At 58.3% G+C, this 27,831-nt stretch overlaps 1 protein-coding gene across 1 annotated transcript in view; it reads left to right on the forward strand.

The window, feature by feature from the left end:
- Positions 1–27,325, forward strand: part of LOC125089821 (uncharacterized) — a 170,264-nt gene extending 142,939 nt beyond the window's left edge. The window contains exons 6-7 of the mRNA XM_047712286.1: positions 15,815–15,913; positions 25,348–27,325. Of these exons, the coding sequence (XP_047568242.1) occupies positions 15,815–15,913; positions 25,348–25,370 (122 nt within the window). The 3' untranslated portion in view covers positions 25,371–27,325. The remainder of the gene's footprint in view (positions 1–15,814; positions 15,914–25,347) is intronic.
- The last annotated feature ends 506 nt before the right edge of the window (positions 27,326–27,831 follow it).

Genomic DNA, 27,831 nt, shown 5'->3' on the forward strand with positions numbered 1-27,831 from the left:
TGTCAAGCCCGTCCCAGTGGACACCCTCTCCGGAGCCCAGTTCCCCGCCTAGCACAGAGTAGATGTCCATGATGAGGGTCCTGTGTTTTCCATCACGCAGCACAGGTCAGCAGAGGAGGCCCCACTCTTAACCGTGGCCATTGCTGGAAACTCCACCGTAGGACAAGCGATAAAGGAGATCGGGAAAACACGAGGCAAACGTTATGTTTTGGTGAAGTTGTGTTCCCCAAACAGGGCTGTTGGTCAGTGGGATCCTGTCAGGGATAAGCAGCCACCCTAAAAGCACAGTGAGGAAGCCAGCCCCACCTTGAACTGGAGAATCCTTGCTCAGGCCTGTGAAGTAGGCAGTCCTGATCATGTCTGTTGTCCCAGCGACACCTGTGTCCCTTGACTTGGGGCCCCTCTGTCTCCTCACCCAAGCCGGTGATATGCTGTCTTTCTGCCCTCCTTCCAACCACTTCTATCCCTCCACTGTCCTCTTCTGCCTCCCTCTTCCTTGCAAGGACCCTGGTGGTCACGCTGGGCCACTCACTAATGCAGATTCTCTCATTCTGTTGGGAGCTGCTGGTTAGCAACCCTTGTTCCCTCTGCAGCCTTGCTCCCCCCTTGCCACGTAAGCTAACATCTTCACGGGTTCTGCGGGTTGGGCTGGGGACGGCTTGGGGGCGAGGTGGGACATCGTTCCGTCTGCTATGTTGCCGTTACCTGTGCTCTCACGGCCTCAGGAGAGCTGCTGCATCACCAGCCATTATGCGTGCATTCAAAGGAGGAAAGGAGGAGAAGGGCGGCAGGACTGCGCCAGCTGGGTCTGTGTCTTCCAGTCGGGAGAGCCAAGGGTTTCCCAGAAGCATCCCCAAAGATCCCATTTAGGCGGGCCAGGGAGAAGGTGGGTGTGAAGACCCCAGCCAGCACGTCTGCCCGCGGTGTTTGCTGTGGCCCCTTCCCAAGTTCCTGGATGCACCGCAGTGGCTTGTGGTGGACCCGGGCCCAGGAAGCAGGAAGCGGCGGCTTCCAGAGCACGTCTGCAGGGCTGTCCGTGGTCGGCGCGGGAGTTCTGGAAGGGAATGTGAGGCTCTGCCCCTGGAGCCATGGGGCAGGTTCCGGGCTTCAGAGTGGGCTGTCCTGGTTCCCCGCACCTTCTTGACTTGAGAATGAGAAGGAACGTGTGCACAGCGCCCAGCCTGTCCCATTCCAGGTGGGTGCTTGGGGCACCGACTGCCACCGGCAGGCCTGGGACGCCGAGCGGGAGAGTGACGGAGGCCAGGTCTGCAGGGGCAGGTGCTGTTTTGACATCATCATGGTGGAGGAAGGGGTGTGGCTCCCCAGCCTCTGGCTTCCGTTCTGCAGGCCCCCTGGTCCTGCCCCAAGGGGTCATGCACACATGGAATCTGCTTAGAGAAATTCTACCTGCAAATGTATTCTACCTGGAGATCTGGAGCATGGGTCTGTGTTCCCACATGGGTGCTGGGACAATTCGTTCTTAATTTTTTCCCCAAAACACACTGGCTCTGTCCGAATTCCTTCGGCTAACCTAGAGGTAGGGTAGCCGATCTCAAGGGCAGCGTGAGTCCCTGGTCGAGGCAGGAGTGGCTGAGGACCCACCGGGTGCCCCCACCCTGATACCCGCGCACACGAACGGCCCGCGGTTCCCCGGGCCCAGTCTGGACGCCACCCGCTCAAAACCACACGGGGAAGAAGACGGGCCCATTCGCCGTGAGCTTTTGACCCCTCACTGGCTGATTGCTGTGCCGGTGTCCTGTGGGGGCCACAGAGAGGGACAGGGTGAGAGCCCGTCCCCTGGGGGAAGGGGGACGCACACAGCTCCCGAGTGTTCGATTCTGCTCTGTGCGGGTGGTAGGCCCCGCCGATTGCTGCTAGGTGATGCTGGGCAGGTGACCTGACCTGTCGGAATCTCGATGAGTCGGCTTGTGAGGGCCACAGGGAGGACCCCGCACGGAAGGGGCATGGGAGGGTCCGCCTAGCCCTGACCGCTCGCTTCTACTCCTCGGCTTGTCATCCTTTCTGACACACGGGAGCAGCCCAGATCTCGGGGTTGGGCTAAACCCGGCACCGGTGTGGCCCCACAGAGCAAGGGCAGAGCCTGAGTCTGCTGGCGTCGGGCTCTTCCCTCGCGCTCTCAGAACGAGCCTCACGCGGTGTCACTGAGGGTGGCCTCGGGCTCCGGCTCAACCCCCCTGCTCTGTCCCCCGTCTTCTCCGTGTTGTGTCTGTCTCCTGACGGAAGCCACGGAAGGGGTCTGTGAGGTGTGCACGCCCAGGCCTGGCCGGGAGGGCTGACAGGACAGTGCGGCGAGGGCTGTGGCCGCAGGGACCCTCCACGCGCACCCGTGGTTACTCTGCCCCAGGAGGCGGTGCCCCCCACAGCCCCAGTTTGCAGGTGGGGAAACAGAGGCACAGAGCCACAAAGACGCTGGCCCAGGTCCCCACAGCCAGCATGGGGAAGCAGTGGTGTTGGAAAGCCAGCCTGAGGCCTGATGTCGGGGAGGAGTGACATCTGTGACGGGGTCCCAGCACCCCGACCCGACCTGTGACCCCGCCCCCCAGGCCTGTCCCTGAGCTTGGAAGGGAGGGTGAAGGGCACGGGGCAGCTTCCCTGAAGTGAGGCGTTTCGGGGCACCTCTCTCCTGTTCCCCTAAGCTCCCCCCAGCTCTCTGTCCCCCGGGGGAGGGGAGAACCTGGGAATTCTCTTATCTCTGCCGAGCAGGATGCGTCCTGTGTTGTGTCCCCACCAAGGTTTCCAAGCTCCGTGATGAGCTTGCAGATTTCTGCGGGCGATTGCTCAGCTGCCCTCTGGCCAGCTTGGGGGGAGGTGTGTTTTGTTGGCCGGCCCCTCGCACCGTGGGGCCGGGCTCCCCGTGTCCCTGGCCTTTTCAGCTGCTGCTGGCCCTCGGATCCTCAGCAGGCCTGTCCCAGCGGACAGCGGTGTGAAATGCAGGGGTGAATTCCTGCCCTCTGCGTTTCCGCCCATTCTTTGTGTAGAGGCCCCGGTGTGTTCCCTGCCAGGGAGGGGGCCGCGGGGGACGCAGTGCCCCGCATGGCCCTCGGGGGCGCTGTGCAGGCAGGCGGGGGCAGGACAGGCCTGCCTGCCTGGCCTGGGCTGGTTTCCGTGCCCCCTTCCCCATCAGGCGCTCTTGTGAGAGGCGCTGTTGTTGAGCCGGGAGTCGGGGGGGACACAGGTCATCAGCCCAGTTCTGTGCTGCAGTGCGGGCGGTGGGTGTGAGTCCTGCCTCCAGGGACGGCTGTTTCAGAATGCAGATTCTCAGGCCTGGGGCTCACAGTCAGCCTGGCTGGGTCTGGGGTGGCCCACGAGGCGTCCGTCGCTCCCTCCAGGCCCCAGGTCATTCTGCTGAGCAGGCCTGTCGGGAGGTGCCGGCTGGCAGCGTTGTCGGCTCTGGGGTCGGGCTGAGTCTTTTTTTTTTTTTTTTAAGATTTTATTTATTTATTTGACAGAGAAAGATCACAAGTAGACGGAGAGGCAGGCAGAGAGAGAGAGAGAGAGGGAAGCAGGCTCCCCGCTGAGCAGAGAGCCCGATGCAGCACTCGATCCCAGGACCCTGAGATCATGACCTGGGCCGAAGGCAGCGGCTTAACCCACTGAGCCACCCAGGTGCCCCGGGCTGAGTCTTAATTCACTGCTGCCTCCTGGTCTCTCCTTGTCTCGGAGCTCCTAGGACCCTCAGTCTCCCCCTCTACTGACTGGGGTTGTTAGGAGGAAAGACGAATTCTTAATTAAGTCTTAAGTCTCATTGTTCATAATGACCTTCAAGGACGTGACCTTGGCAGTTTCTGGTCCTCACGGGCAGCAGACGGCCTGCGCTGAGCTCCGACGCTGGGAGTCGGGAGCAGAGACCTTGACTGTCCTGAGCTCCCTCTGAGGCCCCATTTTAGGACCGTGCTACGTGCACTAGAAATTCCCAAGTGTGACAATAATACCAGGCACTCCACCTCTCTTCTGTCCCCTGGGGTCCAGGGACGCTGAATTGGAAGTACCGGGGGGTCCCGCGATTCTCAGAGCCGAGGGCACAGAGGCTAGAGAGGGACCATCTCTTCTCAGGAAGAGGAGTGGGACAAACGCCTATGTTTCCCACAAGAAGCTGTGGGACAGGGAGACCCCTCAGAGGTGCTCCTGCCAGATGGGACCAGTGAGCTCCCTTCCGGAAACGTCCAGTGAGGTAGCATCAGGCTGGGCTATGGAGAGGGCACACCAGGCCCGGGACCCCGCAGTCGCAGGTCCCTCCTGCACAATGTGGGCATCAGAGCTCCCACTTCCCCTCCTTGGAGGGTCCAGGTGCTGGGTGCCCCATGGCCAATGTGTGCTGTAGGAGGGTCACCTGGTGGTGGAGGTGGTGCTGGTGGGCCCTGTTCCATAGGTGAGCAAGCGGGGGGTCTGGGGAGGACGGCTCCCCGGCACCAGGGTGCCCACTGATGGTGGGGGCTGGCTTGACTTTGGGCCTGTGGGGTGACCATCGGCAGAGAGGAGGCGTGACGGGCAGCCTGCCCCTCCGACCGGATCAGCCAGTTCTGCGGCAGGAGTGGCAGGCAGGCCTGCTCCCCGTTTGTCAGCTCCCACCGTCCTTCCTGAGGGCCGGTGCGGAGAGGCCCAGTGGGATCCTCAGAGCTCTGGGGTTCTTATCATCTGTGAACTTTCTACCCTGGCTCAGGGACTCCCAGATACCCTGTGACTCGGGGTTTCTGTGCACCCGGAGCAGGAAGCTGGCAGCTGGGAGCCGCTGTCATGTTTATTGGCTTACGTTTTCCCGAAGCAGGGCTGCAGTAGCACGTGAAACATGGCGGCCCGACCAAATGGCCTCATGCTGTCTTCCCGAGGCTTTCCTGGGGCGGGAACACACACTCACACCCGTCCACACACACTGATTCGCACGTGCACACAGGCACGCATCAATTCACATGCACGCCTTCCCACATTCACACACGTGTGCGCATCTCACACACCCTCTCACCCCCACCTGCACGTACCAACACACATTCACACGTGCACACACGCGCAAACACGCACCCGTGCTCTCAGGGACCCACTTGGGTCTTAGAAAACAAGCCGTCCGCCTCCCTGCCCCCATCCCAAGCTTCTTCCTTCCCTCACCTTGGGCGCGTCCGATGATTCCGGAGCCCGCCGGTTCCCATTCAGGGTCACCTTGTCTCCGTGTGGTCTCAGCCACATTGCTGGGTGTCTCTGACCTCCTCCCGTTGACGAAGTGGGCATCACGGAACCCGCCCCCAGGCTGTGTGGAGTCTGAGCACTGGGGGAGTCTGGGGACCACAGGCGAACCATGGGGCTTGTGAAGCCGCACACTTCCGGGCCGCACCCTGCTGCCGTTCCCCACCCTCCCCTCTGCTGAGGCCTGGGGTCAGCTTCGCAGCCTGGCATTCTGCCTGCTTTCCCCGGAGCAGGTCATGTCATCTGTCCATGTTTCTGGGGGTGACTCCTGCTAGCTCTTACGTGTCTCGTTTGAGCTTAGGGGGTACACGGCCCCACGGCCAGAGGCAGGTCTGTAGACAAAGTCTTCTTGGGGAACGGGACGAGGGTGGCTCACTGATGCCCACACGGATGGCACCTGTCCCAGCAGGCATGGAACAGACCCAGGCCCCGCTGTCAGGGGACGCGTGGTGGGGAGGAGGAGGACATGAGGCATTGAGCAAGGTGCTGTGCGGGAGGCATCCTGGGTCACCGGCCCCTGTGGGCATAAGGGTGGACCAGACAGTCGGGGCTCCAAGGGCAGGGCGCAGAGGCCAGTAAAGGCAGCAGTGGGACACGGTGGGGGCAGGGGTGGTGTCGGGGGGAGGGCATAGGGGGCCCCTGTTGTGAGGAGCTGGAGCCCTCCGGGTGGACAAGGGAGAGAGACATCCCAAGCAGGAGGGGCCCGTGCTAAGCTTGGAGGCAGAGCTTCCCAGCGTGTTGGGTGCTGCGGCTGCTGTGGCTTCGGCAGGGGTCTGTGGGCCTCAAGGTGGGCCTGCCGGCCTCCCTGCTGGTGGCTCCCTGCCGGTGGGCGTTTGGCTGGCTGGAGCATTCTGAGACAGTCGGCTCTCTGGAAGCATCTAATACGGGAGGCTCCTGAGTCCTAGCCTTGTCACCAGGAGCCCCCAGCTCACATGGAAATAAATCTGTCACATACCGGACGGTATCGCCATTGGAATGAAAAATGTGCACATTTAAGGCCTTGTTCCTTAAGACTTTCTGTCGTGGAATTGTTTACAAAGTAGGCTGCCTCCCCAGGGGTGGGGACCAAGAGGGAAACGGGCCAAGCGTGGTCTTTCTGGGCGTCTCTTTACTTCAAAAGTCCATGCCATCGGGGTGCCTGGGTGGCTCATTCGGTTGAGCATCTGACTCTTGGTTTCGGCTCAGGTCGTGATCTTAGGGTCGTGGGATTGAGCCCCGAGTCAGGCTCCATGTTCGGCACAGAGCTGCTTAAGACTCTCCCTCCCTCTGCCCCTCCCCCTGCTCATGTTTTCTCTCTTTCTCTCTCAAATAAATAAATACCTCTTTAAAAAAAAAAAAAGTCCACGCTATTGCCTTGCGTTCCACAGTAAATGCAGAGGTGTCTTAAAAAACCAGTGTGTCCCTCCCAGTATGTTAGTAAAAATGACTTTTCCATGCATCGTGGTTATCTCGGATCTTCTCACAGTCTCTGCTTGAAAAGCCAAGTTGACCTTCAGGTGACAGATAACCCGAACACCGTCTCCTCTTCCTAAATGTCAGTCATTCACACCTAAGTACGAATGGCGATGTAATCTTAGGGGGAGGTTTTCAGTGACAACGTAAGCAGGATCCCTGGGAATGTCAGGAGAGGGGATAGTGATGCCCACCCCCCAGGACTCAAATATAATGAGGGGTTTTGGAGCAAAGACATCTGCCAGTGTCCCTGTGGGTCTTACTCTCCTGCGGTTCTCTGGTTTGTGGTCTGCTCTGACCACTCCCTGGCAAAGATCAGAGACAAGAGTCTCCCATGGAAACTTCTGTCCCTGGCCAAGAGCTCAAGTGTCTGGTCCGTCCTTCATCACCCTCTGTTCCAGCCCGTTGTGGAGAAGGCTTCTGGTTTGTTCCGTCTTCCTATCCATCCTTTTCTTCAGATCACAGGGCCCTGAGAGTATCAGCGTGCAGGATGTTTGGGGGGTATGTGGCATTTTCAAAGCCCTCGTGCAAATCCTTAACTTTGTTCAGTACAATGTGCTGTCCCACATGGATATCTACTTTTTAATTACCTAAACAATTACGTTAATAACCACACACACCCTGCTGCTCACCTACGTTTGGATCCCGTTCCTGCCGCTTGCTAGCTTCGAGACTTTGGGCCAACTGGTTAACATCTCTGCACCCCTGTTCTCTGATCTGCACGTGGAGGAGAGCCATAGCCCAGGGCTGTGCGAGGGTCGAGTCAGTGAGTAGGTGAGGAGCCCTGGGAGCGGTGCAGGATGCATGTGCGGGCGCACGTGCAGGCGCGCGTGCACGAGCTCCATAACCGTCCGCACAGTTTGCCCTGCGCTGGGAAAGGGACTCTGACGTCTCCCAGCAGGCGGTAGAGAGCAGGGTCCTTCTTCACCTGAGAGCTTCGCCGGGAGTCTCTCTGGCTTGAGTGCGCCCGCAGCGTCCGCACGGACAGAGGGTCACCGCACAGCTTGGTGGCAGCAGGGTGTTCCCGTGTTGGGGTGGGCCCCCATGGGTGCCAATGGGGGAGGCTGGACCAGAGGCCCCTCCTCCCCAGTGGGCTGCCCTGGAGGGGTCGGTCAGACTTGAGCCTCTGGTCTCCCGGAGCATGGCTCCTGGTGCAGCGGCCTGAGTTAGCAGAGTCGCCTGCCCCCCACACGCACTCTTGGGTCTCTCGGGGCCTCAGTGATGTCCACAGGCCTGCCACCGGGGGCCTGTGCACAGGGGCCTTCCATTTGTGGTGAGACACATGCCATTTGTCAGTGGCATGGGGTGACTCGCTGGGCACCCCTCTAAGAGAGCTTGCAGAGTTCAAGGCTGGTCACCCGGGCACTCATTATCAGATCTAATTGTGGGCTCGGATTTCACAAACCGGGGGGCTGTGCAGGTGGAGGACAGGCTGCAAAGGTCACGCCTAAAAGCTTATTAAACCGTTGGTGTGAAAGGTAAGACCATCTGGATGCCATTTGACAACTTAAGTGGTAATTACACCATTTGGCGCAGGAATTAGGGAGAGCAGTGGCTTGCACTGTGGTGGGACAGCTTGGTTTGCAGGGGGTGGTTCTTTTGGGGCGATCCTGTCCTGGCACCTCGAGATCCTCGTCCCCGCCGTGGCCCCTGGCTTCTCTGCCCAGCTCCTCGGGTGCACCAGGGAGCAGGCGGGGCGGACGGGCAGCGCCTTCTCTCGCTGCCCTGCGGCCGTGATAACCAGGAACACCTGCTTTCCCAGCGCCCTCCGCCCGGGCCAGGGGGCGGGGGCGGCTTCCAGCGGCGCTCCTCCCTAGCAATGTGGAAGTGTTTAGCAGGCTTTGCACCAGGCGGGGTAGCTGAGATCTGAACCTTCAAATTACAGCCATTCCCGGGCTGAGGAAAAGTAAATAAACAGTTCACAGCTGCAGCCAACTCAGCACAGAACCGGCTATCTCTTCTGATTGCGGGACAAGTAATTAAGTGGGAAATGTGAGCCCTCAGCGTCAGGGCGAGATGATAAAGGTCTGGGGGGCAGTAAATCCCCCCCAACTCCAGAGACCTTCCAATTAACCCGCGCAAGGCCGGCAGGACCGGAGCCTGGAGCAGGAGAGCTCGCTCAGCGACCATCGGCCGCTCGCTGACCAGAGGAAGCCCGCCACCTCCCCGTGCTGTGTCGGGGGGCACGACGAGTGTCCTCACCGGCCCCAGAAGACACCTCAGAGCAGGTGCTGTGCACTCAACCAGTTGTTCTGGGCGGAATCGTGTCCCCCAAGTGCGCATGTTGCCGCCTCCACCCCAGGACCCTGGAATGTGACTGTACTTGGAGAGAAGGCCCCGAAATGGGTGCTTCAGTCACGTCCGCGGGGTGAGCCCGACCACCCTGACTGTGTCTGTAGAAGGGGTCAGGACACAGACGCAAGGGGAGGGACGGCCGCGTGCACGCCCCGGAGAGCGGCCTCAGGAGAAGCCAGCCTTGCCCGTGCCCGGATCTCAGGCTTGCGGCCTCCTGGCTGAAACAGGAAATCTCCCGTTTGAACCACCCGTCCTGTTATGCCCCTCGGTCCTCCCCCACAGAGCACAGGCCTGCCTCTTTGCTGGCTTGTGGCCCCACAGGGGACAGGTGTGTGTCACCCAGCTACAGGTCTCTGGGAGCCTCTGTCGGGAGCAGGCCACACCGCCAACCTCTGGAGATGGTTTCATGCAAGTGTGGGTCTCTGGGCTGGAGGGACCTTGGAGACCTGTGCAGGGGACTTTGGTTTAGGCTGGGATGAACTCCCAGAAGAGGCCGGGGGATGAAGTCAGGAGCGGGTCCTGGATGGCCCGGAGAGCCCCTACTGTGTGCTGGCTCAGTCCAGACAGCAGCTCCCCTAGGAGTGTCTGTCCCCATGCCCACTCGTGCAGGGCGGGGATATAGTGTGACCTGCTCCAAGGGCTGCGGGGGGCACCAGACACATGGTCAAGAGGCTTTGGCCATGGTCCTGCCTGCTTTTCTCTTTGCAGCTCTGAGCTGTGTCCATCTGCAGGCTAAGGCCTGGGCTCAGGGAGGCCCATTTACTCAGGCCTTCAGCCAGTAGGTAGATCCCCAAGCAGGTGCTGGTGCCTACCGGAGAGCACGCCAAAGTGCCCACCCCGAGGGGGTCACCGTCGCTGGAGCGATTTCCCCGAGAGCCACAGGCAGCCCAGAGAGATTCGAGGACTGGTCTGTGGTCACACGGGCAGTCTGTGTGGAGCCAGATAATGACAAACCCGAAAGGTTCTAGAACAGGCAGGCCCAGGCTGGGGAGGACAGTGGAGACCAAGTGACGGCTGAGCTGGGACTGGAGCTGGGTTGGAGGAGGGATCAGAGCTGAGATCGGAGCTGGGATCAGAGCTGGGATCGGAGCTGGGATCGGAGCTGGGATCGGAGGTGGGATCTGAGCCGGGATTGGAGGTGGGATCGGAGCCGGGATGGAGCCGGGCGAGATAGGAACAGTGTCCAGGGCAGAGACAAGAGCCTCTGTGCACTGCTTGTCTCAGCAGCGGTTTATCCTCCCTCCCGTAGTCACAGGATGTCCAACTGGGTCCCGCGTCACCCAGAGTAAAGCCTGAGTGTCCCCACCTCCCCTGCCAAGGCGCTGTGCATGGGACACGCCCTGGCCAGTGAGCCACGCACCCTCCAGGCCGCAGAGGGAAGGGCAGGCCCTCGTCTCTGCTTTGACAGATGCACCGCCATAGCCCGTGGGGACGGAAGCGGCAGTGTCTGAGGAGGAACCTAGTGATGTCGGAGACCAGAACTCAGACCTTTATGTGAGAAAAGCACGTGCTCCAAACCCCTGGTTTTGGCCACGGATATTCTGGTGTCTGTGAGGTGCAGTGGAAGCTTTACTGGGCTGGGGCAGTGGCCGGGAAGCCCCGCTGTCGGGGACAGTTTGGGGCCTTGCCCCTGGCCATTCGGCCCGTGATCCTGCCCTGGTGCTCCTGGAGAGAACGCCAGCCACGCAGCGTCCTCCCCGGTGGCTCCCACTGAGTTCGGCCTGGTCAGCTTTAGTTTCGTGGAAGTAACACTCCCCTGATCCAGCCTCGTAGGTCACGGGACAGATTTTGCCGGTTTCCCCAAGGGCCACAGGCAGCCGAAGAGAGGTTTGAGGACTGGTCTGCGGTCACAGGGCAGTCAGTTCAGAGCCAGGGCTCGGATGCCAGTGCACGGCCCCGATCTTCTCTCTGGGGTGCCTGTCTATGCTGAGGGATGTCTAGTTGAGGGGGCCCCGCTCTACTCCCCTCCCCCCATCCTACGGGCCGGCCCTGTCTGCAGCGGCCTGGGGCAGCCTGGCTGTGGTCTATCCCGCTCTGGGAGCTTAGTCAGTCTCTTGGGCCCCCGGGCAGTTGGGAGTCTCCTGGGAAAAGGTTCCTTTCATTCTTAGCTTGGGGGCCGGAGTGGTCTCTGGACTTGCCCTGGACACAGTCAGGTTCTAGGTTGCAGGCCTGGCGGTGGACGAGAGCAGGGCCCTGGTCCTGACAGGTAGGACTGAGCTACTCCAGACGCTCCCCTGCCCGGACCTGGCGTTTCCCAGAAGCCGGTTTCCCGAAGGATTTTTGTTGTTCGACACCGTGGTGTCTTCACGGGGAAGCTGGTGCCGGGCATGCGCCGTCTGCTGGTTTCCTCCGCGGCAGAGCTGTCAGGGCTCTCAGGGCCGTTGCTTCTCTGGGCCGGCGCTCCCGAGTTCCGTTAGCCCTGGCGTACGACCCCACCTGCTTCTGCATGAGACCCATTTTCTCAGCGTTCTAGGTTCCGTTCCCGATGCTGTCCTGCGGTGGCCGGGTTGGAGTCGGGGGGAAGCTAAGCGTCATGGGGTCATGCAGACTGGAGCACTGGGGTGCGGCGTGCACCCCTGGGGCTGGGGGACTCCATGTCCCGTTTGCTGAAGCCAGTGCCCCCATGCTGGCAGAGCCAGGGATGGTGCTGCGTCCTGTGTCTTAGCTCCTGCCCCCTGATGCCCACCACTGGAGCCTCACTTGGAATTTCTCTTCTGGTGCAATGGCCCAGTCCCTCCCATATCTATGCGTCTCTCCCAGTAACACTGGGCTGAGACCCTTCTCAGGCTTTTCTGGATCCTCCTTTCCACTCGCGGGAGAACAGAAAGGACGAGTTTGCATTTGGTCCTGAGTCCGCTGCGTACTAGCGGTGAGGGCTCAGGAATGCTGCTCACGGTCCCTGCGTCTCTTTCCTTGTTTGCAGAATGAGGATCCATAGTAATTCCCTAAACCCGGGGCTGTTTGGACGGTTTCACGAGATCCCGGCTGACAGGAGGTCCTGCAGGAGGTCAGGGCCTGAGAAGAGTCAGCGATGGGGCAGGACCAGGTGGGTGAGGTGTGGACAGCACGGCTGCGTGATCTTGGAGGTCCAGTGCGAGAGGAAATGGGGCCCTTGCTGAAATATTGTGAAGGATTTCAAGTGTCCCACAGCAGAGCATCGGACCCAGTGTGGGGTCTCTCTGATCGTGGGCCCTGCACCTTCCTGCCCTTGCTAGGGTCCCTTTAGTATTTACACCCTGGCCTGGAAGGACCCGGGAAGCAGGAGGCCCTTCAGACACCAGGAGATCAATGCTGATGAGAAACGACTCACTGGGCGAACCTTTGCTTTTCGATCCAGGATCCAAGGGCAGCTGCATCCAGACATGATTCTTCAGTGGGGGAGATCTGCCCGGTGCTCTGTGCAGGGAAGGGGCCGTGCCTCTGGGATGGTCCCCCGTCCCCTTGAATCCTGACCAGGGGCTGGCCCAAAGGTCACAACCCCTGAAAACTGGAAACAGCTGACTTCTGGTCCTGGGTTCCACAGTGGGCAGCCCCACCCAGGAGAGGCCCGCTGACGTCATCGCAGAGGTGATCTTTGTGGAAGCGGGTGTGGGGCCATAAAGCTGTCAGGGTGAACCGCGCCCTTGGCCCCTTCTCACCCGTACCCGTCATCTGTCCCTGAGAAGGCGCAGCCGAGGCCGGGGCACAGCAGGCCCCCATTCTCCGTGGGCTGCGGCTTGCCACTCGGTGCCAACAGCGCTTCCAGGTTAAGCACCTTGTTAGGGTAATAAATGGGATAAAAAAACAGTATTTCACTGTATTTTTTCCTGGGGTATCATGACAGATTGAGGGCCTATGGCTCGAGGCATGCTGGCGGATCCCAGCTCCTGTGACCCCAAGGCTGGGGAGCAGACGGGCATGTCCCAGACTTCCCCTGCCTCCGCCTGGCTGGAGTCCAAGGCCCCGGCCTCCCGCTCACTGGCTGTCCAGCCAGCCGTGCCTGTGGGAATGTGGGGCCTGCAGAAGCCCAGGCCTGTTTCTCTTGCCCCAAGAGCCTGCGGGGCCTCATAGGTCCCAGGGGAGCACGTCATCCCGATGGGCAGGCTGCCCGGCCCACAGCTGGCCGAGCTGTGTGGGGGATGGGCCTCCCTCCCTCCAGCAGCAGGGAATGGCCCCGACCGGGGTGTCTGGCACCTTACCGGTCCATCTAGAAGAAAGGCTGCTTCGTTGCCATCTGTGCGATGATACAGTGGTCAGGATCGTCACTGTCCAGACTTGGAAGTCCCGTCCGCCCAGTCGCCAGGGACACTTGTCACTCTGATGAGTGTGACACCTGCCCTCCCTCGTGGGGTGGTCCTTCTGTGCCAGGCACTGTGTCTCTGTCATCTGAGCAAATTTTCCAGCAGCTCCATGTAATAACGGTGATAAAGTCACGCCCCACAGCGTCGCTTTCACAATGGCCAGGTACGGAGTGGCTCTTGACACCCTAACAACAACCCTGTGGGCTATGTTCTCTAATTGCCCCCATTTCGCGAACGAGGAAAGGAGGTTCAGAGCAGTGAAGTGGCCAGTCCCAGTGCATGTGCAGAGCTAGGATTTCACCCTCGAGCTCATGCTTCTAACCACGAGCGTACTCTGTCCGGAGCATTCAAGCTACATGGACAAGAACGTGCTGTGATCGTATCACTAGAGGCTGGTGCTCAGTGGGAAGGAGCAGATGCTCCAGGTGACTTCCTGGAGATGGTGAAACTCCAGAACCCAGAGGCTAGATGTGGGCAAAAACAAGTGAAATTCAGTCAATTCAAGAAAAGTCCAATAATCGTCCAGTAAGACCATTAGATGGTGTTTGTGGATTTATTTTCTACTACTCAAGACGTCTGATACTCGTCAGGACTCAGTCCGTATTGGGTGCTGTGCTAAGTGCTTTAGAGACGCCAGCTCACCAGCCCCTGCTCCACAGGAGGCGGCTTGCCGACACAGGGCCCCTCTGTCCCTTTGTCTGCGGGTGCAGGGTGCCAGCCCGGGCGGACTCCGAGCCCCCCACTGCAGTGTCCGTCAGCCTGAGACAGGGCTGACGTTGTGAGCAGGAAGAGGGTGGCCGCTGTGTGGGTGGTGTGATTGGTGGGCGGGGGTGGGGACCCCCGGCAGACCCTGCCTGGAAGCTCTTTCCCAGCGCCTGCCATTCTGCCGCTGGAGAATTCCCCTGGTGTCTCGCAGGCCCGCTCCGGGATCTGGGGATGAGATGCAGGTCCCTCCCGTACCCATCGCAGAGGTTGAGAACTCACCGGGTCTGGTACACCCAGGTAGGGTCCCCTTCTTGGGGACTGGGTCAGCCTCTACAGCCCTGCCTCCGTTGGGGTTGGATGTGACCACTGACTGTGGCCACGCGTGGTGTGTGCTGAAGAGGCCCCAAGATAGGGGGAGGGCAGAGGCACGGGATGGACGGAGCCTGGGACTCCCCACTGAGCACGCCGGACTGTGATGAGGGCTCTGTGTCAGGTATCCATCGCTGAGGGACACAATGCCCCAGGGCTTAGGGACTCAGTGTCCAGGCCCTTGCGACTGAGCCTGCCCCAGAGCCTGTCACTGTCGTATCTGCATCCCGGGCCTGTGCCTCTCTCAACATCAGACCAAGAGGAGTATTGTGTTTTCTGAAGGCCCAGAGCCCCACTTCCATTCCCCCTCACATCCACGTGTGTCTGTCGTCAGAAAGCTTCTTGTCCTCCACGAGGACCTATGTTCTAGCGTCTCTTTCCACCCTTATAATTCTCAGGCCGTTGATGATGGATCCACTCCACTTAGGTCCCCTGGGACGGAGGAGACGTGGTAATGGTGCGAACCGCTGCCTGGCGGTGGCCCGCCCTGCTGTGCCGGTACCTGCCGTCCCACTCAGCCTTCCAAACACAAGCGCAACGGCCCTCCCAGGTGAGGGACGGGGGGTTTCCAGGTCACAGATGAGGGGGCACAGGCTCAGAGAGGGCAAGCAGCTTGCCCAACCTCACACAGGGAGGAAGTGGCAGATTTAAACTCAGACCCAGCGGTAGGCTGGATGCTTGCACGTGAGCGAGGAAGAGTCTTTCACAAGACGTAGCGATAAAACTTGAGGCGTCCTTCCTGAGCATTCGTCCGAAAAGCCTTATTTGCTGTGTGAGCTTGGGTTGCCGTAACCGAACACCAGAGGCAGAGTGGCACACGCAGACAGGCACGCATTTCCCACAAGGTGTGCAGAGCCCTTCTTAGGAAAGGAATTGATAAGTATCTCGTGGAGGAGAAAGGCTTTTTTTGAAGCACATAACGTAGGGTGGTGGCTATTACATTAAACAGTGGAACAGATTTTCTTGCTGCATGATTCCGTGGTCATTAATGTGCTGATGGGATTTGTGAATCCCTAAGGTGGTCTTAGGTCAGGGCTCAGCACGCTTTATCTACAAAAGACTGCTAACACTTCAGGCTTCACAGGCCTTGTGGTGTCTGTGGCGGCCCCGCACGCAGCCACAGGCAGTATATAAATGCATGGGTGTGGCCCTTGTCCCAATAAAACTTTATTTGCAGAAACAAGTGGAGAGCCAGATTTGGCACATGGGCCGTGGTTTGCTGACCCCAGTCTCAGAGGATGCGGTATTGTCCAAACATATTGGAATGTGTTCGTTTTTCAAGGAGCCTTCATGTTCCGTAGAACATACTCTTTGGCCGGTAGCCCGTGGCTCTCAGGCGTGGTGTACCTTCCCTCTGCTCCTTGTCCATTGTTTGGGCCAGCACTGTTGGACGATGTGACACCGTTCTGGGAGGCTCACCCGCAGGCTGGGATAAGGAACGCCCTGGTCACACGTCACCCTGACTTGGCCAAACCACCTTGGGCTGGGCCCTCACGTGAGTTCTTCCGTCCTCCTAGGCGGACCGGAGATGCCCCACCACTCACGTCAGCACTGCACTTCGCAACCTTGGAGACATCACGGAGACACTGCGGGAACGCTCTTCTCTCTTCTTTCCGGTTAGTGACCGTCACCCGTCCCTCTGGCTCGTGTGCGTGTGTGTTTGAGGAGGGTGACGGGGGCGGGGGGGGAGTAGAGAAGGTTTGCCTCGTGCAGGGGTGGGGGGTGGCTAATTAAGGTCACATTCGTCAGCTACTTTCATGCACAAGTAGAAAGTGTTTAGTCTTCGTGTTTAAGCCGATGGCTCTGAATTCATTCTGGACGGAGAGTTTTGGAAAAGAGGGACTGTTTGTATTAAGATGGACGTGGATATAGTCTTTCAAGGTACGAAATTTGTGCTGACTTGGTCCAAAACACAACCGCATCTGGTTATGTCTGGTCTCAACTGCTCCAAAAATGTCCGAAATTCCAGACAACCTCTTGGGCTTAGAAATAGAAGTCATTAATCCTGCATTTGAATTTAATATTTGAAATTTTATCCTAATCTTTTTTTTCTTCCCCATGAATTAACTTTTGAAATGTTGGAAAGACACATACAGTTTCCTCCCCCCTTCTTTTCTTTTTCAAGGGAACATTCTTAGCGAAAGGGTATAAAATTAAACTAGATTTGACCTTTTGAGTTTAGCAGATTTTCCACCTGGTCTGAGCAGGAAATGGGCTTTGCAGGGGGACAGCCTCTTCTCCCACCTCTGGGAAGGGATGCGGCGAGCGCTCTGGATGCGCAGACCTTCTGGCTAAGCAGGAATGTGGGCTCCTTGCTGACCCATCATTCACACGTGGTGAGGTTGGGCGCCCGGGAGATGGCCAGTCTGGAGAAGGCCTCCAGCCAGCCCCTTACTCTCACCTGAAATAGCTGAGCCCCTGCTCCCTCCCGAAATTACACATAATCCTGTAGGATTCTCGTGCGGAATCTAGGCTCTATCTTGAATTTCATCCACAAAGGGCGGCCTGAGGGGTGCAAGCTTGGGGCATGGGCCCAGCCCCCAGATATTACAAAGGATCTTGTGAAAGAGCGAGTCTGGGACGGGAGGGGTCCGGGGACCTGCTGGTGGGTGGGATGTGGGGGGCTGGAAAGAGAGAAGACCGAGGTCTGGGAGGGGGCTTGGGGTGTGGGTGCTCTTGGAGCTGGGATTGGGGAACATGCTTTGGCTTTTGTATCAAAGAACTGGGGCCCCCTGGGGCAGAGGTTGGGTTTCCTCATTTGGGCGTCCTGCCCATCTGTTGCAGCATATCACAGGGGCGTCTGTGAATTCCAGCAAGCCTGGGTTCGGGTCCTGGCCCCACTTTTTATGGAGAGATAGGCTTTGGGCAAGTCTCATTACCTCTCCTAGCCTCAGTGTCCTCATGCGTAAAATGGGAACACAATAGCACCTTCCTCTGAGGCCTCCCGGGAGATGATCTGCTTCCTTGTCAGCCCGGGACCTGCCCCAGGGATGTGCTTGAAACCAGCACCCTCACAGAACTAGAGAATCTTTCTATTCCCAAGTTGATCGTGCTCGCCAAGGCAAAGGAGGGGGCTGGCCGAGTCCCCTCCCACCACCCCCTGCCCTTTTTGTGACTTGCTTTTCCTTTCAGGGGTGGTCTCTGCTCCCTGCCCTGTGATGTCACTCCCTAAACATGCCGGGCGCAGGCGTGGGGAGGCAGAAGGGGCCCTCGCTGTGATTCCCCCTCTCCCCCCGCCAGCCTCGCACTCCCCAGGGGCAGCCCTGGCCGGGGCTCAGGAGTGGCAGGCTCCTTCCCAGAGGGATTTATGATTCCTTGGGCGGGGGTGGTTTGCTCCTCCAGAAATTAAACAAAGCCAACAGAGGCGGAGGCCGTGGCCCTGGTTTCCCCACTGTCTCCTCTGGGGTCTGTCAGGCCGCTGAGGATCAGGGGCAGTGACCCCCCCGGTGGACCCGGACTGCGTGGCTACGTCTGCGGCCAGTCGCCCCATCTGCTGGGCCTCGGTTTCTTGGGCGGGGCTGGGGGGGCACGCCAGGCAGGTGACACGAGCATCTCCCAGGCCCAAACCTCTGTTTCGGGAACGTGCGGGGGTGGGGGGCACCTGCCCGGGACCCGGGATGGCCAGGAGCACCAGTGGCCAGCAAGACAGATGGTACTCGATGGCAACATTTAAAGAACGGAAACTCAAGAAACATGCGTGGTGAACGAAGTATTGAGGTTTTGCGGGAGGGCGAGAGGGCGTCAGCGACCCGGTGCGGCCTGCCTGTGTCGTCTGGCACCGTGAGAACATTTCTAACAGCCCAAACCCAGCCCTTTGCAGAGGTTCCTGCCTGGCGACAGGCCACACGGCCGTGTAGGAAACGAGTTTATTCGAAAAGCACAGGCTTTCTGTGAGTGTGTGTTGAGGGGGTGGGTGGTGAGTGGCGTGTAGACCCCTCAGAAGAATGACGGGGAGGGAGAGCTGGGCTACAGGGGTGCTAGGAGCTTCAGGGAGAGGGTGACCCTTGAACACCTGCCCCACCCCATGCCTGGGACACCCTGCTTGTACCATGAGTGTCCGTCCCTTTGGTCTGGTTGCAGAGGTCCTCTGACCTGGGCCAGGACCATCGGAGCTTTGGGGAGCCAGGCTGACCAGGGCCATGCCCGGGGGACATGTGCACCCCCGCGGCCCCGGCGAGGCCCTTCTTTGCTCTGGGGACGGGGGAACAGGCAGCGCTGGCCTGTATAGAGAAGACCCAGACACAGAAGCAGTGGGTCCGGGCCAGCCTCCCGGCTCCTGGGTCAGCCCTGCCCTTGACTTCACGGACATCCCTGCATCTCCATCATTAACCACCCCCAGCCCTGCTTTCAGCATAAACTGTCCTGATGGGCTTCTTTCTTTTAAAATGAAATGGTCTCGGCCGAAGTGATGAGAAAGGGAAAGGTGCCCACATGGGCTTACACTTTATCCCAGGTCCTCCCTCGGCTTGCATGTTAGGGACGTCGGGGGTCACCAGGCCCCATCTCAGGCTGGTTAGGTCAGACTCTCCAGGAGACGGCGCCCAGGCACCTGCATTCAGACAAGGGCTCCGGGGCGCTCACCAGGTGGTGTGAACGCTGCCCTTGCCAACGGACATCCCTCAGCCTGAGGCAAACACCCCCACTCTCTCTAGAACGTTCCCTATTGTGTACATTGGCCTGTCTATGTTGGGTAACAAATACTGAGTGTTGGTTTCCAGAGAGTGGGGCCAAGGCATCTTAATTCATTTGCTCTTCAGATCAAGTGTCTGGAGCACCTGCTGTGAGCCCTGGGGATGCTCAGGGAGCAGAACGGGCCCGAGTCCTCCCCTCACAGCCTTCGGGAGCGGAGCCTGAGTCAAAGCTTCCAAGCTCAGGGAACGGGTCCCAGACATTCCGTCTGTGGGCAGAGAGGGACTGGTATGGCTGATGAGCAGGCCTTTGTGGGGGCAGTAGGACTCGTCCCTGGGGGGCCTTTGGGGGCCACTGAGAACCCACCTCATGCTCCACCACTGACAGAGACCTGCCTCGATGCCGGTCCCAGGTAAGCGTCCGGCTCCCCAGCACCGTGGCCAGCCTTGTCATCCCCGGGGTAGGGGGCAGTACAGAGGGGAACGTAATGTCTGTGGTGGGGACACCTGGGAGCCACCAGCACAGGTCAGCCGCCAGCCTTGTGTGGGAGCAGAGCGGGTGCCCCAAGAGACATTGTGGTCTTGTAGACCCTCCTGCCTCCCACCTCTGCAGAACGCCCTTGTTCCCAGGTGGTGCCTCCCAGCTTGCGGGGCTTCTTCCTGCCTGAAGGACACAGCAGCCGGTCCTTCCCGGGGATCCCAGCATAGGGGTGCGTCCTGGCTCCCTGGCTTCTGCGTGGTTCTCTTACTCCCTTCCATCGGCCTCAGGGTGACTGTAGTCAGGACACACTGTTATTTCTGGGCTGTCTCTCCCACCATCACCCCCTGGAAGCCCTCCAGACCTGGAAGGTGGGCCTTGGCGCCACCCCGGTGGGGCTGGAGCCATCCCTCACCTTGCCTGGAAGGTCGCCCTTTTTCGTGCCGGCTGTCCGCAGCCCGTGGGCAGGCTTTCCTGGAAGATCTGTGAGTGTCCGTCTCTCTTTGGGCCCGACTGATCTCGGCGTCCCCACATTCGGAGAGAACTCAGTGCAGCTGGTCTCAGACGGGGCCCTTCGGTTGTAGCAGGGGGATCTTGCTGTGGGAGCTTTTCTTTGGCATCGTTTCCTCTGGAGAACCATGGAGTTCCGCAGTCGTCTGTGTGTCTTCCTGGCCCTGCTTCCTGGCTCGTGGATGGCCATTACCTGGGCCTGGCCACTCTGAATCTTCTGGCACACCCCATCCACCGTCAGGGATGCTGAGACAGACATGGCACCATCCAGAGCCGACCCCGGTCTTCCCTAGGCCCTTCCCAGGGCCAGTGGGAGAGGTGCGCTCCCTCCCCCGGGAGCAGGGAGGCCTGGTGCTGTCGAGATCTGTTTCACTTGAGAACGGGCAGACGAGCGGCGTCAGGAGATGGGGACAGAGACAGATTCCTGGTAGTTTCAGTGGGATCCCTGGCCCCAAGCGTGACCAAGGCCAGACCTACGCCATTGATTTTCTAGTTGAGGGAACAACCAGTGGGGTTTTGGGGTAGGTTGGCCCAAGAGAGGCTCCTACCTTTGCAACTAGGAGTCCCGGCTAGCTTTCCAGCAGGGACTAAGCAACAAGAACGTGAAAGGAAGGAGTCACTCAGACTTGGTAGGAGGGGACCAGCCGGCACCAGGCATCTGGGCGCCAGGAAGCCCGGGAGCCAGGTGCTCAGGAAAACCGTCCCTGTGCTCCAGTGGATTTCCGGGAAGAAATAATCCCAGGGTCCCAGCGCGGGTCCCCTGCCCGACCTGCTTCTGGGGAACTGGATAGAAGGCCCTGCGGGGCCCTCGCAGGACTTGGTCACTGCCCCCAGGGGATGGTGTTCTGGGGCAGAGACCAGGCTGGGCGGTCACATGGGCCGATGCCACGCCAGCTCGGGAAACAGCAGACGACGCGAGAGTGATTTTCTCTCCTTTGGATCCGAAGAACCCTGAGCACTTTTGCTCAGTGGCTCGGCAGAGGGAGGCCCCATGGCCGAAGGGATGTGTGTTTGGAGCCGGAAGTTCAGGGGAGGCAGCTCTTGTCCGGCCCTTGCTTGGACGTCGTGTGCCCTTCCACCTCCGGCTTTGCTCATGACGAGTCTGTGATGAAGCCGGCGTCGGGGCTCAGCCAGCCCACGGCAGAGTCTGTGTGAGCCCTTCCCGTGCAGGGGGCCCTCACCGTCCAGCTCCCAGGTGCACACTGACCACCTCCTGCCTCTCACGTGGTGGCGGCTACGGGGCCGCCTTGAATGACTCACTCGCTCATGAAGAAGTCCGGCTCATCACGGACTTCCCTCCTGACCTCGACTTTTGGAAAGCCCGTGCTCCCCTTGGAGACACTCAGAGACCCCAGTCTCTCCTCTGAAATTAACTGAAATTCAGATACTATCATAAAACCAATGAAAAGTGAGGCTGAGAGAGTCTTTGTCTTCAAGCTGTAGCTGAAGTCCACGCAGATCCCACCGTGCAGTCCCGTTTCTGAATTATTCTATAATAATTTTAAAAAAACCCTAACATTTGAGTAAAAAAGCAGAAAAGATCCCTCTTGAATTTTGAGCATGGAGACTAATGGAAGCCGGCCTCTCGGCTTGGAGGCCGCCGTCTGTCACTGACAGTTACTCTCTGAGTGACCCCCGGTGAGCCCCGTTACCTCTGGAGCCTCGGTTTTCCCATCTGCCAGATGGGAACAGTAATAGTCTGCCTCGTGCCGTTAAGTGTGTTAATGCATTTAAAGCTGTTAGACTAGGTTGGCACGTAGGAAGTGCGAACTAAATCTTAGCGGTTGTTACTACTCCCAATTAGTAAAGATTTGAACACGCGCCTGGCACTTTAAATGCCGAAATTATGTGCGCCGTCTCTGGAATAAAGTACATCCTGAATATAAATAGTCCCAGCCTAGGTCTGAAGCCATTTATAGCAATTCCTGTTTCCACTGTGGATTTCAGTTTTGCTGATACGGAGGGAAAATTTCAAGCCCTGTGCTGTATAAATTTAGTTAACATGTTACTGCTCGTGACCCTTCTGTCACATGACTTTTGTTTCTCATTAAGTCAGTGAATGAGATTTGCTAATAAGCCAAGAAAAATCTAATTAGGGTAGGGGCCTTTTCCTGGAGAATTAAGTCTCCCGTGGACTCACAGATGGTGGGGATTCAGGGCGAGGGACGCCCAGGGTGCCCCCTCGTTGCTTGGACACACCGCACCTGCGCGCACTCACTCTGCACTCGGCACGGACGCTGGTATAATTTTCGTAGATTTGTTTCCTGAGCATGAATATTAGTCGCCTCAAGGATCAAAACCAAAAATAGATGGAAAGGACAACGGAGTGGGCCTGGCACTGAACTACGTGGACTTAATACGACTTTGCAATTCATGCTCCATGGGGCGATTTTATGAAAATAAGGAGAGATGTTTGGATTAACGCTAGGGTTTGCATTTCCTCTCCGGTCACCCAAACGTTCTGCTTCCAAGGCACGAGCGAAGTTCGCTTGTCTCCATGAAGGGTCGACACATTGCCCACACCCGCCCCGGGGCGTCTGTGCACACACACCTGCCTGCTGGGTCAGCGTTACTGCGGGGGTTTGCGGGGTTTGTCTCTCCCCTGCCTCTGAGTTTCTGCTTCCTAGATGTGTTTTCTTTCCCCTTTCCTACTGCTTCTTTGTTAGCAGCTATTAATGCCTAAATGTGCTTCCATTAATTCATTAGGGGCCGCAAAACGGCGACTCCCTAGTTCCGTTGCTTCGTCTTTGTTTCAGCCGGAGCCTCTTCACCCGTTTGGTCACCCTGTGCGGCGGCTCACACAGAGGAGAGATTTCTATCCATTTGCCGGTACTTGAGGTGACAGATCGATTCCCTATCAGTCTTACAAGGCGATCAAGTAGTTTTCTCTTAAATCATTAAGAAGGCGTCGATTTCAGACATAATGAGTTTCCATGGGTTGTGGTTCATGGTTGTGGGGCGTGTGTGTTTCGGGGTTGTTGAGAAGGTTCTAATGTTGGCTGCCTCATCCCCGTTTCCCTGAAGTAAAATAGGACAGAATGAAATACCTCAGGAGGGGATAAGCTCCCCATACCCCAGAGCCTTCCAGTTCCAGGCCAGGGCACAGCAGAAAGGAGTAGGGGAAAGGGATGTGGGCCACGGAGCCGATGGACTGGGGGCACCCTTTGCTCCTCCGGAGCCTCTGGGTGGCTCATTCCCCTTGTCCCCTCTCTAGAGGGGTGTCCCATCACCTCTAGAACACCTCTGCGGGGGCTCCCGTGCCTTCAGCCGGTCGCCCGAGGGGCCAGGCTCTAGAGACAGTTCTGTCCCGCCTGAGGCACGTGGCCGTCACAGAGCTCACTGGGACCACACTGGGGTTTCGCTCCCAGACCCTCGTTTCCCCTCAGCACTGCCTTCTCACGGGAAAGCCGAGCCCCTGTGGTGGGAGTGTTGCCCTGGACTTCACAGAAGTGGGTGGTGGGAGTCTGGCACAGGACGCTCTGTCTGACGCCATGGTACCTGAGGGCAGGGGACACGACTCCCGTGGCCCCCCTCCTGGCTGCACTGTTGCACACACTGGGTCACTGGGGCCACCACTGTCATCCGAGGACGTAATGCGTTTGACAGTCCTTCCCTTTTCCCTGGTTCTAACTGGACACTCTCATCTGTTTATGGGCAGGATGACCAAGTTGGTTAGAATTGTGTCTAGACTAAGAGTTCATAAGCACAGACGGTGTGTCGGGTCTCCCTCTACTCTCAGAGGCGTTCTGGCTTCCTGAACACCTGGACATTGGACACACCGGACGTCCCTGAGCACACAGGGACAACAGCGAGGTCCTTTGTGGAGGCAGGAACAGCACCTCCAGATCACAGTCCAGACAGCTGGAGACGTCTGTGTACAGTGGAAGAGAACTTCTCCTTTCCTCAGGGGAGACCCAGGCTGCAGGCTTCCAACAGTGGCGTCGGTGCCACGTGTGACTTCCTGGCTCAGGTGGCTCAGGTGCTCCCTTGCCCGTGCCTGGCTGGACGGCAGCCTGCGGTGGGCCAGGCTGGCCGAGACAGAAGCGTTTAACCTCCTGTTGCCACCGCCGGGGGCCTGTTGGGAAGGAGCTGCACAGAAGGGGAAGAACCTGCGCCCCCTCTTCCTCGCCCAGACAGTTATGAAGAGGACAACCACCTCCCTGAGGCTTCCTGGATCTCTGTCCCAGCTTGTGCTCATGCATGTGGGCAGTGGGCTGAGGACTGGGGGGCCCTGCGCATAGGACGGTAGCCACGAAGCCAGCCCCAGAGTCTAACATTCAGACGAAGCCTCAGCTTTCCCTTCTGTTAATTGGGAATAAGACCCATCCCCCAACATTACTGTTTGAAATGCAGGAACCTCTAGGGGTGTTCACCAGAAAACCCGGTGTATAGTAAGTGCTCCATAAATATGCATTTTTCGTCCTCGTCATCGCTGAGATACAAAGCTTGGCCACCCTTAGAGAGGTTATTCATGCAATTGTTTCATGACCTTTCTCCCCTACCGAGTGGTCAGTTCCGTGGGGCCATAAACTGTGTCTGTTTCGATGAAGAAGACAGATCCCCTTTCCCACCATGGTCGGCCGAGTGGTCGGTCCCACTCCCGAGACACCCACGTCCCAGTGCGACTTCATGAGGCAAAAAGGACTTTGCCAATGAGATTGAACTTGGGGTCTTGAGATGGGGTGGGTGTGATCCTGGGTAAGCCAGAGGCCCATGTATGAACCATCCCAGTAAAGGATGTTGACCGCGGGGGGCACAGTTATACATAACTGGGGGTTTAACCCAGTCTGGGGTTCAGGCCAGGAAGCCCTGAGAGATTTGGGTCTGGGGGAGGCCTGCAGGGTGCTGGGCTCCACCCCTGAGACAAGAGAAGGAGGGACAGAGTGCATAAGTCGGTTTACTTCTTGGCTGGACCGGGTGGCATTGGCACAGATGGGACAAGGCGGCTCAGAAAGGTCACTCTTGGCACAGATAGGACCTTTCCCAAAGCCCAGCCCTGGCTTCTGGCCCTGAGAGCGATGGGAAGGATACACAGAGCTTTGTGCACACCCCGTTTCTGGCCTACCAGGACCCAGAAATACTGGGGTGTTGCCCCCGCGTGCCGTCACCTTCGAACCTAATCCTGCCCAGGGTCCTCACCATGACGCTGAGCTCCCTAGCGAGCCCAGGAGAGGAAATGTCCCCTAGCCGCTCCAGCCCTGCGAGACGTTTGTCCATGAGTGCTTTCCTGCCTGTCCCCGAAATCCTCTGGCTCACTTTTAATGCCAGTTCTAACTCAGTTTTCATTAAAATGTCAAATCCTAATTTTTTGTAGAGCAACTTCCGAGTGTGCAGCCACAGTGCAGTTAGGGCCTCCCCCACCCCACACAGAGCCTGGCAGCTGGGACTCACACCGACTCGGGACATTCAATACACTTTGTTCTGCTCCGTACAGGCAACCCAGTCAGAAAATCCTGATTTATGGCATTGTGCGGGCTTCCTGTTCCTTTCAACCCCAAGCGTCTCAAGCCGCGCCCGTGTTCCCAGGGCTGCCATAGCCTCCCGCTCGCACGTCGCCAACAACAGAGTAATGGACTTTCCAGGGCTTCCAGTCGTCCCAGACTTCATCCGCCGCTTTTGAAAACTGGAGGCTAAATTCTTGTAACATGAAGTAGACCATTTTAAACCGAACAGTCCAGCGGCAAGCCTCGTGGGTTCGGCGAAACCACCGCTGTCACGGCAGGACTTATGCATCACCCCGGAAGGAGACCCCATGCCCACAGCCAGTCACTGCCACCCCGGCCTCCTCCCAGCCCTTGGCGGCCACTCACCTGCTTTCTGACCGTAGGTTTGCTTGTTCCGGAATGGCCTTTTGAGACGGGCTTCTTTCACTTGGCTCGTATTCGAGCGGAAGGGCTCCGGAGCCCCACAGATATGGGTCCAGTCCTGGCTCTGCCATTTCCTGTGTTGGGCAGCTTCAAGCACGACTCTCCAGCGCTCTGACCCTCAGTGTCATCTGGAAAGGGAAGAAAACCACCACGGCAGTTAGCCAGTGCTCACCGAGTGTTGCCCTGCTGAGCACTCGCTGTTTCACGGCGATGACGTCCCACCACCAGCTCTACATGACGGGTGCTGAGGAACAGAGAGGTTCGGACATCTGTCCTGGGCCACAGCCCTTGGTAAACGGTAAAACCTGGGCCCCCAGCCAGGCCTTCTGGCTGAGCCCTTGGGCCCCTACCTGAGGCTCCCGGCCCCGCTGTGACTGTCTTAATTCGATGTGATTGTTCCTTGAAAAACTTCCACTGGCAGGTGGACAGACCCAGGTAATGAGGCTGCTCGTCACCCACCCCAGCCACAGAAACGCTAGAACTCAGTGAGTCCCGCCCCTCGCCCAGGCCTGGCTGCTTCTCTCCGCATGAAGTATTTCCTGCGCGTCTCCCAGGGGTGCTGCTGTAAGCTTTCCCTTCCCCCGCTCCGTGCTCTCGGCACGTCCGAAACTTCGACCAGGGGCCCGACCCAGGGAGCGCTTGTTGCCGGCTTGCTGCCTGGGTGAGCGCCATGAGTCTGATGAGCCAGCTGTCTGTGAGTCCCCACGTAGGAGTCACTGCTGGTCCCCCAGGAGCTAAGAAGAACCCTCGTCTCCCTGGGCCTGGGAGAGCTGAGACCTCCCTGGAGACGCAGGCCTGGAATCCCGCAGTGGAAGCAGGTGACGGTTACGGCCTGGGGAAGCACTCCTAAGCCTCCAAGGAAAATACCCTGTGTTTACGCAGGGTCCTGTGTCCAGCTCAGAGGCCCTGCAGGCAAGGCTGAGGAGGCCGAGGCTCGGACAGCCGGCATGCACGTCCCCCAGGCCGCCGCAGCCTGCATGTGGAGCCGGGAGTGCGTGGGAGTCCCCCTGTCTGCTGGGACGGGTGGCCCCATGTGACATGCGTGGTCTGGCCAGACCAGGTCCCCATGCGCTGGGGTCCCTGCCCGGGGTGCCTCTGACCTGCATTTGAGGGCAGCACTGAGGGATGGGGTGGCTCTTCCCAGGCCCAGTATCCACCCCGTCCCAGGTCTGTGAGCTCCTGTGGTCACTCGAACCACCGAGGGACATGGCCACCGGCTCCAGGACACCACTGTTCTTGCTGGCTGCCTCCCCCTTGCTCCCTGTCCTCGTCCCACCCGCCTCTCTGAACTACTCCCTTCAGGACATGACTTCCAATTCCCGACAGAGATGAAGGGTCAGGATTCAGGAACAACATGTCAGAATTTATGGGAATTCGCCGAGTTCCTGAGCTGTGAATTACTCTGCATTTTCCCCATCACTTGATGTGATTTAAGTACGAATGAGAGACCCGGAGAGTAAATCCTGCAATAGGCTAATGTGAAAACGTTCAGAAGTTTGTTTTTTCTTTTAAATTAACATAAAATGATAAATGCATGGTTTATCGTTATTTGGAATCAGTATATTTTGACATTATGTGATTCAGTAATTGATAACATTTCACATTAATTTGTACCTGATTCATATGTTCCATAATAGAAAATAGTAAAAGAAACAGATGAACACAAAATAAATGTCAAATAGAAATCATTTAAAAAGTTGAAGTACCACAAATATTTAGTAATTAAAACCTATCAGTCTTGACAATGGCATTTTAAGTCACACAATTCCTTTCTGGCCCACCCTGGAGGTTTTGGTGTTCCCCTAACAAACGATGGATAGAGACGAGTGTATTTCGCATCGACATTGCCTGGATGGCACCTCCCGCAGCCTGGGCGCTGGGCGCGCCTGGTTTCCTGCAAGTTCAGTCCCTTGTTAGTTGTGAAAAGCTTTTGTCTCCTGGCCTGTGTGAGGTGTCACCGTCAAAACTGGCTTTCGGCAAATTTAGACTGAAGACTGGTTTCTGATTTACTCAGACTATCGTACAATTCCTCCGTTGACGTTTTATGTGCA

This window comes from Lutra lutra, chromosome 17 (assembly GCF_902655055.1).
Source record: "Lutra lutra chromosome 17, mLutLut1.2, whole genome shotgun sequence".
In the NCBI taxonomy this organism is placed as follows: Eukaryota; Metazoa; Chordata; class Mammalia; order Carnivora; family Mustelidae; genus Lutra; species Lutra lutra.